At 31.2% G+C, this 16,332-nt stretch overlaps 1 protein-coding gene and 1 long non-coding RNA gene across 2 annotated transcripts in view; both read left to right on the top strand.

Annotated features, from left to right (window-relative positions):
• Positions 1-1,132: 1,132 nt before the first annotated feature.
• LOC108722207 (octopamine receptor beta-3R) overlaps positions 1,133-16,332 on the top strand; it is a 139,346-nt gene continuing 124,146 nt past the window's right edge. Inside the window, exons 1-2 of the mRNA XM_018447190.1 lie at positions 1,133-1,897; positions 2,222-2,519. Of these exons, the coding sequence (XP_018302692.1) occupies positions 1,241-1,897; positions 2,222-2,519 (955 nt within the window). The 5' untranslated portion in view covers positions 1,133-1,240. The remainder of the gene's footprint in view (positions 1,898-2,221; positions 2,520-16,332) is intronic.
• On the top strand, positions 13,644-14,257 carry LOC108722209 (uncharacterized). The gene is made up of 3 exons (XR_001936599.1): positions 13,644-13,846; positions 13,931-14,138; positions 14,219-14,257. It is a non-coding gene; the product is annotated as an uncharacterized lncRNA (long non-coding RNA).

Below are 16,332 nucleotides of genomic sequence, written 5' to 3'. Positions count from 1 at the left end.
AGTTAATTAAACAAATTAATATCCTAAATTTTACTCTTTCAAAGACGAGCAATTTGATTACGCGTGATTAATGAGAATCCTTTGATCTGCCGATCAGAGCAAGTTGATTAAATTATTTATTCCTTTTGATGGAATTTATATCGGTCCATCGAAAAGTAGATCGGACGAATCGCATTTGATGTCTCATATACAACTGTCTGTCGTTTTACAGAAGTACTTTGTGTCATCAAAAACCTCGATATATTGACAAAAATGGTGCTAAATCGAACGGTGAAGCTTATCAAACTAATATCATGCGTAGCAATCAAAATGAAGTTTTAATCATCATCGACCGATAATTATTCCTGCAATTGATAAAATTCGCATCTGGACCAATAAACGTAATCATGGATATACGAAAATTGATAGTAAACAGTGCGAAACTATCGCGAAATAATTTAGTGCGATTTAGACTAAATTATGCGAGAAATGAAAAATTTGCAAGAATACTCAAAAGACTTGATTTGGAAATTGAGGAGGATGAAAATTTCATCCTAGAAGAAAATGTTCACAATAATTATATATGTGTAGACTGTGTATAAAGAAATATGTTTAAGATATGTATAAAAAAGATCTTTGAAGACTACATTTAAGAAAAAAAGGATGAAATAAAAATTAAGAATAAATCAAAAGAAAAAGAGAAATAAAGGATTAAGTTACATACGTATTAAAAATATGTATATATATTGAATCATTTTTTGCGTACAGAACAGTGACATATAGAATGGTGCTATACAATATTATTTTCGCTAACAAAAGATTATGGCATTACAATTGTGTATTCGCTATTGTATAAATAAACTGGATATTGGACCAGTGATTGAAGTACGGAAATCATGCTGCATAGGAAATATAATTTTCTGAAAAGATTTCGAAGAATATGGAAATATTTTTTCAATTTTTAATACGCAACACAAAATATCAACCAATAATATCATATAATTAATTCAAAACTTAAAAACGTTTCGAGAAATCCTGAAATGCAATATCCAATAATATCAGATATTAATCACAATGTTATATAATCATATTGAAATATGAATGTGTATTGTGACCATGATTTCTAAGGAGAGATAATCAATCTATGCTCTTTTCATCATCGTGGACTTTCAAAACACCATGAAGTCCAAAACGAGTGAGGGATCACCCAAGAAAAATCATTTCCTGCAACATAAACGGTGAGATAACATTTACCGTCACCATGATGAACGTAATGGCGGCGATGTCGACGGGCCTACCCTCAATGGATTCCACGTCTTCATCAGTCTTCAACAACACCATTACCGCCTCCAGCACAACAGCGACCACAACAACAGCCGCAAATATAACGTCATCAGTAGAAAATCCGACGGTGGAAAATCTTCCCGAAAATGTGAACGTGCTAGTGGTAGCGATCAAGGGTATTATTATGGGCACCATCATTACTACAGCAGTTTTGGGCAACATGCTAGTGATTGCCAGCGTGCGGAGGCATCGTAGATTACGAGTAGTCACTAACTGTTATGTCGTCAGTCTGGCAGCGGCCGATCTTTTGGTGGCAATGTGCGCCATGACCTTCAATGCCTCAGTGGAGCTCTCAGGAGGAAAATGGCTCTTTGGGACGGTTATGTGCGACCTGTGGAATTCGCTGGACGTGTACTTCAGCACCGCCAGCATCCTCCATCTTTGTTGTATCAGTGTGGATAGATATTATGCCATAGTAAGCCCGCTTGAGTACACAGTGATAATGAAGCAGAGTACTGTGGGATGTATGCTGGGTAGCGCTTGGGTCCTGCCGGCGCTGATAAGCTTTATTCCAATTTTCATGGGATGGTACACGACAAAAGAACATCTAGAATACATGGTGAAGCACCCGGAGGTACGGAGTTTTTTTTTTAAATAGCTTTAAAAAGTGTTTGACGTATGAGTTATGAATATGGAAATCGTCGGTAACCTTTTAACAATATAAACTATCTTGATATAAAAGATGGAATATTTTAAAATTTGAGAAAATAAAAAAAAAAATACTTCTAACTTCAATGATAATAAATGACCTTATTAAAATTTTTCGTGCAATTTTCTTAATTCATGTTTTTTTATTACATTAATTTATCAGCTATTGAAAGACTTATTTTTATAGGCTATTATATCATTGGATTATATTAATAATCGAAATAATTTGCGACATTCTTTGGTGTTTCAGAGTTGCGAGTTCCGAGTGAATTTACCATACGCGCTTATCAGTTCCTGTGTGTCCTTTTGGATACCAGGTCTGGTGATGATTATCATGTACTGTAAGATCTACAAGGAAGCGATTCGACAACGAAAAGCGCTCAGCCGGACATCCAGTAACATCGTCCTCAATAGCGTGCACCATCATCGCTCATCTACGCGGCACCATCATCATCAACAGATGTTGCTGCAGGCCGCTGCCGATACCGGTGAGCTAGCCCTTCATACAGCACACTTCGCGGTGCCCACGGAACTCCACGCCGTTAACGGTGAGTGGAACTCCGTCCATATGTGTGTATTCGATTGTAATATTCGTATAAATAGTAAAATCCGAGATAAAAACTCAAGACTCTTTATCGAATTAATAAATAACAAGTATATTTAAACATCTAATACCATATCATATCTTAAACAAGCTCTTGATAATTTTAAATAAAAAAATTTTATTAGAAAGGTTACTTCAATAATGTTATATCAGTAATGTTGAAGAAAATATTTAAAACGTATGATTCAGAATAGAAAATACGTAATGGAGAATATTAGATTTTCAGAGACTCTCAGATTGCCATCTATGTTTATGTAAAAGTTATATATATTATATATATATATATATGACTGCTGTATGTATGTAGTTAGGCATTCAAATTCAAGTTCAAGGTGTGAATGTCTTATCAGTACAAAATTTTGAACTCAAATTATGCGACGAAGTGATAAGAATTAGCAAGCAACAGTTACACTGGCGTCGAAGTTTAATGCACAATCAAGACTTGAAACGTATATTCTCGCATCGTGCGTCTATTGGAGTGATCGTATATTTCGACAGAAATGGTAAATGCTCGCTCGCATGAAATCCTCTTATCTCCTTAAGCCATTATACGAACGTGGATGTCCCCTTCACTTCCATGTATAGAATGACGAGCAGAATCCACTATTTCTACTGCAGTATCCATAGCGTATTTTGCGTGATTACGCAATGAAATGCGTTCTATCATCCTATATAGAGCCTTTCCTAATAATATCTTCCGCGATCCATTTTGGCGGCGACATCAATTTAGTTCCATATTCTCGATCGATAGAGTGGTTTGATAACAGAACATTCTTGTGTACAATTATCGAGAGAGATAATATATTATGTAAGGAATTTCAAATATTTATAAAACGTTTTAAATTTATCACTAAATAAAAGAAGGGCTACGAGCCAATTATAATGTAAAATATTTAATAATTTAAAATTCGTACATACAAACGTTTTGACACCGATCGGGTCATTTTCAATGTAAAACAACAAATTGTTTTAAATTTAATTTAAAGCAATGTATTTTTTAATTAGACTAGAACATAACGCTTCGCGTGCGCCATTGTTGAAGACAGAAATATATAAACAAATAATAAAATAGGAAGAACAAAGAGGGAGGAAAAAAGTTAGGATTAATATGTGTTAAATATCTGTTTATATCTTAAATATATGTTTGTATGTTTATTTTGATACTGACTATGCGATAGCTTTTTTCGGAAAGATTTAAATTGAGTACTTTTAAACAATTCTATTTAACATAAAATTTCTTACTAATCTCCAGCGGAGGTTAGTATAGGTTAACAGGAAAAACCGAGAGACTGTAATTATGAATTATGAATTATAATATTTACTATAGTAACAAAATTTTCATTTTTACAGTTAACTATTAACTATTAACCACATACATCTAACACATGCGATCTCCGCGATGATGACAGCTGCTCACGAAGTAAGCGCAGCGAGAGAACCAATCGGCATCGCTGAAAAGAGGCAATAATATTTCGATATATTTGACTATCGACTTGCATCTCATGTTTTAGAAAGGAAAAAATCTATAATAATGATTTCAATAATTTTTATTTTATAATTTTTTGTAAAGAAAATCATAGAACTTTCTAAAAGAATTTGCATCAACTTTCCCTTGGCAAAAAATTTAGGGAAACTAATTAAAGATTTGAATACAGTAAAATCTTCTGAGATTTTTGAGAACACGTTTAGCGGTTTTGTGATAAACGTGCGATTATAAATTGATATAAAATCTCTAACACGGTTCATCATATATGATGAAAGCGATTTGCAATTATCTATGATTGGCAATCGAAAACGGTAGTGAACATTATTCATGTGGGAAAATAGGATTTTGCGGTCCATTAATAAAATCATGTTTCAGCTATTCTCATCATCAATGAGTGTCATAACAGTTCGCGTAAGTGAATTGAAGCCACCACTAAACCTCAATTCTTAAGAAACTCAAATTTATAAGAATAAGATAATGAAATTTTCTTCACATTTTCGTATTAAAAGGTAACCCCATATTTTTCAAAGAATCTCTATTTCTTTTAAAATAAGATTTTTTAATTATTAAATTTTAAATTAACAATTGCTTAATTAGTTTAAACCTTTTATAATTGAATATTGATTTAACTCCTTTTTAAATAATTAAAATCTATCTCTTCAGAATCAATAAAACTCTTAAAATAAAAATTTGGATCACAAAAGAGTAAAATAAATCAGTAATAAATAATGTACTTATTAATCACATACGATTTTAATAAGTTTAACGATTTGATAACTACTTTAATCAAAATTGATTTAAAATAAAAATTTTAAATATTCATATTTAAATGTATAAATAACATGTAATATTCTCTGGTTAATGAAAGCCGAGCGCAATTTCGATAATTCGAATAGTCTGACGTGCGTGTGTGCTTGTTCTTCAACAAGATTGCATTCTGCGAATATGTAATACGCTCACATGCCCATAGCTGTCTGGAAAATAATGTTGAAGTCAAATTGTTGACTGTCAACATTAACACATGTGCCATATCAAGTATTTTCATGTCCGAGATTTCCAATCAAAATAATGTTCTAAATTATGCGCGATGATGGAAGTACTTGAATTTCAGATTTCACGCATGCCTTCCAGTATTCTACAACGTCATATTAGTTTCGTATTGAACGTTCTTATCGATTTCGATTACAGAATTTGATTACATTTTTTCAGTTTTCACTTTTATCGTCTATTAAACAGTTAAATATTATTATTCGATTGTATCCTAATATTTAATAATACTAAAAATTGTGTGTGTGTGTGTGTGTGTGTGTGTGTGTATAGATATATTTTTTTATGATTATATAATTGTTTAAGGGAACATTCAAATTAGTAATTACATAATTAACAGTAGGATAAAAGCATTAAATGTGGATCAGGCACTAGTTCCGGATCACTTTTTATATTTAAATAATTATAGTATTTTCTGTTAAATGGTACATATCACAAGATTCTTTAGCATTTGTTTTATCTCTTTCAAGTTTCAATTGAATTTAATTTATTAGTAACAGCGCTGCACATTTTATTGATGTCATTAACCAATTAAATGTGCGAGGTTAACTAACGTATGTTTCTTTAAAAATTCATTCAAAGTGTAACATTATAAGAATTGCCTTATGGCAATTTTATAGTAGATAGTAAATAATATTAGATTCCATGGAAAAAATCAACGCTATCAGTTGAGATTAAATGTGTCCGCGGGTGTTGTTTAATCACTACATATGTTATAATGATACTTTTATTGCCTAAATTTATCATGAAAATGTTTAAAAGCTTGTCAAATTTTACAAATGATGCCATCCTGAAAAGATTTATTTATTTTAAGTATCAAAATAGAATATGAAATAATATATATGTTTATATGCAAAAAGTATTCATAATTTAACTGTTTTTTTATTACTAAACGTTTAAATTATTGCTAAATTAATTTTCGTTTCACACGCTAAATTAATTTTCATTAATTTTTTTAAGATTATCATCGATTTTTAACTAATTTTAAATAACCTTGTGTTAAAATTGCATCATGATTAGACTTTAAAACTAGATGTGGATCATCAATTGTAATTTCGTTATATATATAGTATTACGATATGCATGCGCAAATCATTTTTATTATTCTTATAGGATGTAGTAACTCCACCAAAAAGGATAAAGCATTTGGTGAATTGATTCGCAAGTAATATGGGGTCTAATTGTATATAATTGTCATTACTTTATTTAATTCAAATTAAAACATTTAAAACGGTAATGAAATGAAATAAAATCATCAAATAAAATCATAATGTAATTTTTATAATCAATCTATTAAATATTTTATTAATTATCTGATATAAAATATGAATTCTTTTTAAAGAGTGATCCACAATTAGTGGTTTTACCCTGTTTAACATTGAACAGTACCCTTTAATTGAATTTTGGACATTTTAGAACAATTCGGACTATTTAAAGATAAAACTATTTGCTATTGTTATTTATTTAAAATAGCTTTGTCAAGTGCAATCATTATTGCATCGATCGATATGGATGTTATCAGATGCTCTTCATTTTGAATTGTTAAAGTGTCGGTTGAACGTTATAAATCATGCGGCTATGAAATATCGGTGAAAGTCTGCACAATAATATTGGCGTCCGCGAATTTTGTTACCACAGTTACATATCCCTGCAGAAATTGTTGCTGAATTGCAACTATTGTATAACGATTCAATAGAAAGCAACACGGAATTAAATATAGTTATTAGAATTTTCCTGCATATTTTTAGTTTGTTAATTTATTTAATAAGATGATACAATCTTTTATTTTCATTATTTAAAATATTAGTTATAAATTTGTAGGTATTTTGAAAGTAATTTTAGTTTTATATGTTCCGAGAATTTTTGTTTGGAAAAACTTTCATTTATTTAAAAAAAAATATCATGTTTCATATTTTGATGAATATATTTTTGATATATATTTTAATATAGACAGATAAAGATACACAGAGAAAGGAGGAGGTAAAAAGACAAGCACACAAAGCTGTCTTTTGGATTGGATTTCTAGAAGTTGGAATATATAGAATACACGGGAGAGTAATCAACAGATTTGCATATGGCTCCAACCCGTTTCATCGAGCGTTTTCATTAGCGTGGTTTTATCTGTCGACTCGGACAGTCTGAAAATTCAATTAAACCCCATCAAGTTAGCAGTGCATCCGTGCCAGCAGTACCTTTCCCTTTTCCCTCACGATGAGGATAAAAATTTCGTTGAACTATTTTTGTTGAGAAAAAATAATTGATTAATCCTGAAAAAGCTATTTTACGAGTTGTACGAACGACTCGTTAACCGAAAAACGTGTCGTGATGAAAATTTAAAAAGCAATTAATTCTTAAAGAGTAAGCTGTGAAATATATAATTAAAGTATATTTATTATTTACAGATATACTGAAAAAGCGATTTCATATTGCATATATTTTTTTTAGGTTTTTATGATATCACATTTATCAGGTTTATATGATATCTTTTTAGATTATTCACTTTATTTCAGTTTTCCATAACATTTATGTTGTACAATTCTACATAATATTATTTCATAATTATAACTTACATTATTAATTGTAGAACTGTCCATTTCACATTTAGATTCTACATTATCATAATTCTGTAACTTAATATAAATATTTTGTAATTGTAGTATAATGTATTATAGTAACTATAATGTGTATTATAGTAACATAAATGTTACTATAATAATATAAAAAGACTGATGACATCTTTAGTATTTAGTAATAAGATGAATAGACTTTAACAAGAAGTTGTTAATTTGTTATTAACTTTCGGCAACAAAAGGTATTGTATATAATTTAATAGAATAAAAAATCATATAATAAATATATACGTAATATGTATCATATATATAAAATACAAAATAAAAGTATAAAATAATTAATTATAAAGATACTATTGTATAAAGTCAAAATTCAATAAATATGATACAGAAAAGTCGCAAATCTTGTATGAACGAAAATTATAGTATTCATCTTAATTCATGAATCTGTTTTATAAAGCGGAATTCTCAATGAAATGGTTATTGCATCATACATTGCAACGCTGTATGTATCGAAAGCATCACCTAATGGATCCGAATAAGATCCACATACGGAAAGCGGAAGGTATCGTAAATATTATCGACGAGAAGAGAGAACCAATATCCCGCCTGGCAATTTCCGAAATCGGAAGCTATTTCCCGGACAGAAACCCGAACTGAAACCATCGCTTCCTCTCTCCCCCCCCTCTCTCTCTCTCTCTCTCTCCATCTCTCTTTCTCCCTCCATCCCTCTCCCCCCCCTCTCTTGCTCTCGCTCTCTCTCGCTCTCGCTCTCTCTCGCTCTCGCTCTCTCTCGCTCTCGCTCTCTCTCGCTCTCTCTCCCATACATTTCCTGAGTAATATTACGCGAACATTATGGAACAAGCCTCATTAAATTAGTTTCGGCGAGGTATTAATTAGGTCGCTAATGCGTTATTAAGGACATCAATTGTCACGGTAATTTTTCCATCGATGACATAACGTTTCGAAGTTTGATGAATCAAATGCATTAAATTTAATTTCACGATTCTGCATTCGTGTCTTGATAAGAAATTCTAGAAGCAAAAAGTTTTTTTTGTTTCTATCGTACTTTATAATAAAAGTTTAAACTGTATAAATAAAAGAAGTTGGCTTTATAAAAGAATGAGCTTTGTTATTTTTCTTTTATTGTTATTAATTATTTTATATTTAAAACACGTAAATTAAACATTACATATTATTATTTATCTTATATGTATAGTTTCATTGTCAAATAATCTTCAATTCCATTATTTTTTCTATTTTCGTTATTTCACTTATAAAAATACAATGGCTTCTTTCCTATTATTTCATTCAACTTCGTGCGATTTTTTTAGTCTTAAAATTTTTTATTTTTTTGTAGAACATGTCAAGATATATAACCTCACGTTGCGTTTTTCGTGTTGGAAGTTTTGTGTTGGTAATTTAGGACTTAAAACGAGGTGAACCTCACGAAAAGAATGGGCCAGGACGTTGCGACGGGAATAAATTAGAGAAGCCGCGTAATAAATGTAAATACGCATGGTTATGCTAAGCAGACGCGCAAAAGAGAAGGTGAGAGAAAACTTAATTTTGCCACGAAGCAGAAATTGCACTTTAATTCTGTCGCCGGCACGCGACTTGACCCTTGCCATGCGAGACTTAATTAGATAAATATTATTTCCCGCACACGGTACTAGGCAGTTGCTTGCCGTTCGGAATAGTTAAATTTAGTGTTTCACCTGCACGAACAAACATGTCGGGAAAAGCAAAAGTGTTTCATTCTTTGCTTTATTCTAAATATCAGTAAATATTCAGTAATTATTATTTTATAATTTCTTACTTTTTTAACTTCTTTAATTAATTTTTCAAAGAGATAACCGATATTATTTACGAGTATTTCTTATTTTTAGCAAATATAAAATACATTTCTCACTAAAACGAGAAATTTCTTCTAAATAACAAATTTTACAAAAAAAAGGATTATTTAATAATCTTCAATGGAAGACTGTTTGAAATAGCTGTAAAGAGGACGTAAAATAAACCATCGAACAAATCTCTTCTATGTCCAAATAAACGGTGATTGTGTCAACTGTACGGAACGCAAACGGAGCTTGCAGGCACTGCAGTGTTTGTGAAGCAGATTAATACACGTCCAATTTCGCTTTTTGATAAGGAATTTGATTTACAATAGCGCCTTTGTATTACCTATAACCAACAATTGCAGTCGTAGCAATACATCGTACTTGCTTGGGAACACTTTCATGTACTGTTTGATGGTATACTTTCTCAATATTTACGTTCGTAAAGTGTCCGGTCGAACGAAATCGATACCACTGATTGTAGATAAATAACGAAGAAATCCGTACGAAATATAATACGTTATTATACTGTTTAGTAAATAATATTTTTTTGTAGTGTAATATTACACTTTATAGAATATTAACTTAAAGAAGATTAAATAATTTTTGCGAAAACGGCTATTTATGGCACGAAGTGCATGCAATGAAAGAATCAGTTAGAATCGCAGAAAGGAGGCAATAATGAAATTTAATTCTACTTCGCGTGACTTTTTTAAGATTAATTTTCAAAATTAAATAGAGCTTTTTTAACAATTTAGTCGCCAACAAAACTCTCCGTAAAGCAAAGACAAATATAATTTCAGTTCTGTAGGAAATATGAGTACATATAGTCCTTTACATACTTTGCATGTGGTGTATATATATATCAAATATATATATTATACGTATGTGTGTATAAACATATCACGTTTCTCTGTGAGTGTGCCTTTTGGAGAAGATAGACTCCACGTAGCGATAAGTTTTGCCTCGAATCACTTTACTGCATAGTGAATGGAAGTCTGATTAGGTGTCTTCACAAAACTTCCTTCACTTCAAACTTTCAAAAGATGTATACATATATGTATCGAGTAGAACGTATTGGGAACAAATGCAGCTGATTTAGCGGTTTCCTTTGATGTCGAAATTCGTGCAGGCGCAAGGTGCGAGCAAGCAACATTCTATTGTTTGCAAAGCGCAGATTTCCATAGTAAATATCCAATACGTACATATAGCTCTTGTTATATTTATTTGCCTATATCATATGATTCAAGCTTATTATCCATCATTTTTAAGATTATTATTCATAATATTCATAATATTTCCCGATTTACATTTCCACACACACATATTACACGTATTATACAATTCGAGATAAACGTGATAATTTCTTCATAGTAACAAAGAATAATAATAAAGAGATGTATCGGAATTTGTGATGTATAGCAATTTGAGATTATCTGCACAAACTCGAGAGAAAATTCGGTCTGCCTGGGTGCAACTGAGCACCACCGGCACCCCCCAGACTGCTATCCCCGATCGAAGCCCGGAGACCGATGCAAGCCGTGCGAGGTTAAGGGCGCTCGTGCATCAGTGCCGAGCAAATGGTTGCATGCTTGTAAAAAGCGGTAGTTTAGATAGAATCTTTAGAGGAGGCGATGCAATGGCGGTAAAAGCGGTGGCAAGGTCCACCATGTATAAACGACGCGTGCAATGAGCTCCAACAATCATGACCGAGACCGCGATCATTCTCTGCTCTTTTTCCTAATTTAGAAAGAAATGCCTAGATAGAAATTAAAAATGTTTTTTTATAAATGTATAAAGATGCTCGTGTTAATATAAAAACAATAAAATATTAAACAAGGTCAATGATCGAGCCAAAGATGGTTGACAAATTACAACACTTATTTAATCGAACATACAATTTAAAATCTGTGTAAAAATATAAAAATATAAAAGGATTATAAAATATAAAATCAAATATATAAAATTAATAACACGTTTCGGGACCACCGGTCTTTCTTACGTTAGAGATGATAAAATGTTCATTAAATTTGGTGAGACATTTTCGGATGTATTATGTTACAGGAGATGCGTGGATGATATTCGCAATGAAGAGACCTTACGTATTAATTATTGAAACGCTGATCATCTCAAAAGAGGTGTAATAAGAAATTGCAATGATAATACAAAGAAAATTATAACGTTCCAGCATCATGCTATGTCATGGCAAAAAAGTCATCATTCATCGTTGTTCAGCGAGAATCAATAACCAAGAATACCAGAACTTGCGAGAGTATTAATGTGAAAGCGGGAACATCGTATAAAATTATGTCGAACGCAACCAATGCTCAGATTCGAATGTGTTCATTGCGAATATCATTCACGCATCTCTTGTAATATTATAAGTATTCTTGGTTATTGATTCCCGCTGAACAACGATGATTGATGACTTTTTTACCGTGATGCTGAGACGTTACAATCTTCTTCGTATAATATTATCATTGCAATTTCTTACACCTCCTTTGCGATGACATCAGCGTTTCAACAATTAATACGTAAAGTCTCTTCATTGCGAATATCATCCACTCATCTCTTGTAATATATAATACATCCGAAAATGTCTCACCGAAAATGTCTCACCGAAAATGTCTCACCGAACATTTTATCATCTAACGTATAACTGAAGAAGGACCGGTGGTCCCGAAACGTTTTATTACTTTTATATATTTGATTTTATATTTTATGATCTTTTATATTTTTATATTTTTACATAGATTTTAAATTGTATGTTTCATTAAATAAGTATTGTAATTTGTCAACCATCTTTGGCTGGATCATTGACTTTGTTTAATACTTCATTGTTTTTTAATGAAGTTTTCTTAAACGTATTTAAAAATATTTCTAAAATATTCTCCCTCATTCTTTCTCTTCTTCACTCCTTCGTTTGTCTTCCTTCTCTTTTCTTTTCTTTTTACGAGAAGAAAAGAAGCAGCGACTCTTTCGATTATGTTATGGCTCATGACAATGTCACTATTGAGAAATTAATTAGTATTGGCGAAAATGATATTGTATGGATTTGACCGGATGCAATCTAAATACAGGTTGTCCCATTGAAAGTTGATTGATGTGATCTATTAATAATATCTAGGCAGCCGGATGAATTATTTCTCGGACAATATCTGTAATTACGATTGTGAGCGATTCGCGAAATTCGTAATTAAAATATTGTCAAAAATCAAAACAAATCTTAGGCTATGCAATTATAATTATGTACAAATATTATAAACATAAATGAAATGTAAAATATGTATTTATGTAATATATTCAAAATTAAGTAAATAACCAATGAAAGTAAAAAAATGCAAACAATTTATTAACAAAACATTCACTTATAATATAGAATACTAATTCTTGATTCAACATTAAACGTTTGCGAGAATATTTGTATATGCTTCAAATAGGTACGTTTGGCATTGCAAATCGGAGGCATCCGTTTGCTCTTTCACCTCGCAAATCGTTCGGCAATTCGTATCTTTCTGCTACATGTCATCTCATCTACGTTCGGTATTAACATTTCTAGAGCTAATCGAGCTCCTCAATCCACTCTGGATTCAAAGATCGAGCTCGTGGAGCTAATGCAAGTTTTCGCGCCTAAATTGAATTCATAACCTTTTCAGAGGTTCTGGGAGTCGATTGTGTATCTTAAAATGAGGTGAAAATTACAAAAGTGAGCAAATTCACTAGTTATTGACCAATTAAATGATGAATATTCTAGTGAATTTGCTCACTTTTGTAATTTTCACGTCGTTTCGAGTTACACAATCGACTTTTGTAATTTTCACCTCGTTTCGAGTTACACAATCGACCCCCTGATCGGCGCACGCGTTCGCCAAGTTTCACCCGAATCTCTTCCACGCAGTTGAAATAGGTTACTCATAAGTAACGCTACAAATTCTCTGTATTAAAAATAAATACTCTGCTAAAACAGTAAATTTGTGTATTTAAAACAGTGAACCACTGCTGTGACAGATTTCCTAACCTGAATAGTTGTCGACTTTAATGATTAATATCTCAATTCCCAGGGCAGAGCGACATTTTTTTTCTTGTCAAATCTTTATTTTTACACGAAAACGCACCGATTGAGTGCATTTTTATCAAATTTGAGGCGGCCGGGATCTTCTAAACATTTGCTATAACCTTAAATGACGTTAAATGACAGCTCTGTATCCTTCGGATGCGTCCGGAATTAATTTTTGGCACTCGGTTTGCTCGAAGATCACGTGATCAAGCTCACCATCTGCTAGCTCGCATCTCAGATTTACATTGCCGAACGCAGCTATTGTGTGTGTGTGTGTGTTTCTGTTTTTTTTAATTTGCTATTTTATTTTATATTAAATCATATTTAAACCGGTGGATCCTAATAATTTTTTCGTAGGGAGAACAGGCACTGCTTTCCATGCCGTTCAACGTGACAAACGACATGAAATACGATCAGTACGATGTTTCCAATTTTCCAGTAACTAGTCAGAAACTTGGCACGGGACAGATGTCAGAGTACAGAGTTCCCTCCGTATGAGAGTAGTTATCGACAAACGAGAGTGTAGAACAATGCAAAAGTGGCATTAAAAAAAAAGAAAAGACAAGTAGAAATAAAAGAATCAATAGAAATCAACTTTTTTTTGTACAATAGAATAATTTTAACAAAAGTTTCTTTTCTTTTCAGATGGAAATTTAGCTAAAGGCTAACAATATCTCACAGCAGTAAATAATACTAAAATAATGAATATTTATAATATAATACAAATATAATATAAAGACCTTTATAAGAAATAATCATTTTTTAGTAAGTAAAATAAAGATAATGATAGTCCATAATATAATAAATAATAATAAAGTTTGAAGATTAAATGTGAAATTTGAAATGTATACTCTAAAAATATATAAAGATATACATTTTTATAAATTTTTACTCTAGAAGTTCTGAAACTTCTTGACTAAAGATTAGAGATATAATTTGATTTTATCTCTTAATACCTTCTAATTAATTCTAAACAACATTCTTCTTTTTCTCATGGTACCTGTATTGGATAATAGATTTTTCCGCAGAAGTGAATAACGAATACTGTGGAGCCCCATCAGCGACAATACAGCAACGAAACGCAATATCGAATTCTCATTCCGTAGTCTTTGTCCACTTTCCACGAATAAAAAGGAAACGAATTTGCTTAACCGCTTTTATTTTATTGTTTATACAAAACAAAAAAAGAATGAAGGAGGTGGGAAAGAAAGAGAATAGAGGAGCAAAAATTTTATTTTTTTTAAGAAACAGATTCGATAAATATACTGTTAAATAATATTATTCGAAAATATTTATATTTTTTTATTACTAAATAATTAAAATACTTCGTTCGTGTAACTTTTTCTTACAGAAATGTGAAGAGTAAAAAATTTTTCCATTAACCCAATGATAAAAATTTTCAGTTTTTTACGTTTCTGTCCTAGGAAAAAAATTACATGTATATGTGATAGCTATCCTGGTTTCAGATTAAAATCCCATTTTAAACTTTGTATATAATAAGGGAAATAACTCTTTCTTAAAATAACATTATCTTAAATTTCACGCCATAATTATTCGTATTGATAATTCGTAATTAATAAGTATTCTTAAATATTTTTAGTTTTTAGTATAAAAATCACAAAAAGAAATATTCTCATTAAAAATTATTCCGCATTGTAAAAACTTCGCTCCTATTTTCACATGAACGCGAGGAAAATTCTTCTTTTCTATTGTTTATCGACAAATAAACGTGTGAAATGTAAGACAAATGATCGAAGGATATTTCTACCGCGAAGCAAGAAATCAAGAAAAAGAAAATGCGAGAGAGAGAGAGAGAGAGAGAGAGAGAGAGATGCATTCCGTGCTCATATCCATCGCGTGTCAAGTTCAATAGATCGTCATTGGTTGGTTTGTTTGCCAGCGCGGTCAACCGAGAAGAGAACTTGCAAAAATTGGCTCATGCAACCTTAGCCTTCAACCGCGAAAGAGCTTTCGCGGCCATGGTGCATCGCTGTTGTTGTTGTGACGCGCCGAATTTATCGTTATTATCTTCGCGAGACTCACTATTTTTTTTTTCGGGATATGCATTTCGTGATAACGGTCATGATTATCGCTATAAATTGCACGGTCGTTTATTTCTGCATTACATCCGTAGTAAAACTACATGCAATCTTGAAATTCACATTAAATTCACAATTTTTATTCCACTGAAATAAAGTTCTTAAATTGAAATGTTTTTTTTTCTAGGTTTAAACGTAGTTTTTTTTTATTTCTGATACCTATAGAGAACGAATTCTATTTTATATACAGAAAAGAATAAAATAAATATTTTTATATATAAAATAGAACTTTATTATAATGTATATAAAATATTGATCGTATTTTAATTAAAAATTTTAAAGTTACTGTGAAGTATTTACTATGAAATTAAAAATCGAAAGTTACGAAAGAATTACTTAATTTAATAGTTTTATAGATTATAGAATACGTGGCATATAAAATATAATATTATGGCATATACCTATAAATTGAAATTAGATGTATAGAACCAAAAATAATATAAAATATTCAAATTAAAAGGAAAAGAAATTAATCGATAGTATAAATAATAATAGATTTCCGTATTTTAAAATATCGAAAGTAAAAAGAGCACATGCCAAAATTATTTTTTTAGCTATATAAATTGACCTAGTTTTTTTTCATTCAAATCGAAGAGTGGAGCTTTGTAGATATTCTCACGAATGTCCTCGAGTGAATTTCGAATGACGAGAATCAAATAG

The sequence above is a fragment of the Mycetomoellerius zeteki genome, unplaced genomic scaffold (genome assembly GCF_001594055.1).
Source record: "Mycetomoellerius zeteki isolate Tzet28-1 unplaced genomic scaffold, Tzet1.0 scaffold199, whole genome shotgun sequence".
NCBI classification, from domain to species: Eukaryota; Metazoa; Arthropoda; class Insecta; order Hymenoptera; family Formicidae; genus Mycetomoellerius; species Mycetomoellerius zeteki.
The sequence above is the reverse complement of the archived record's forward strand: the minus strand, read 5'-3'. Positions and strand labels throughout refer to the sequence as shown.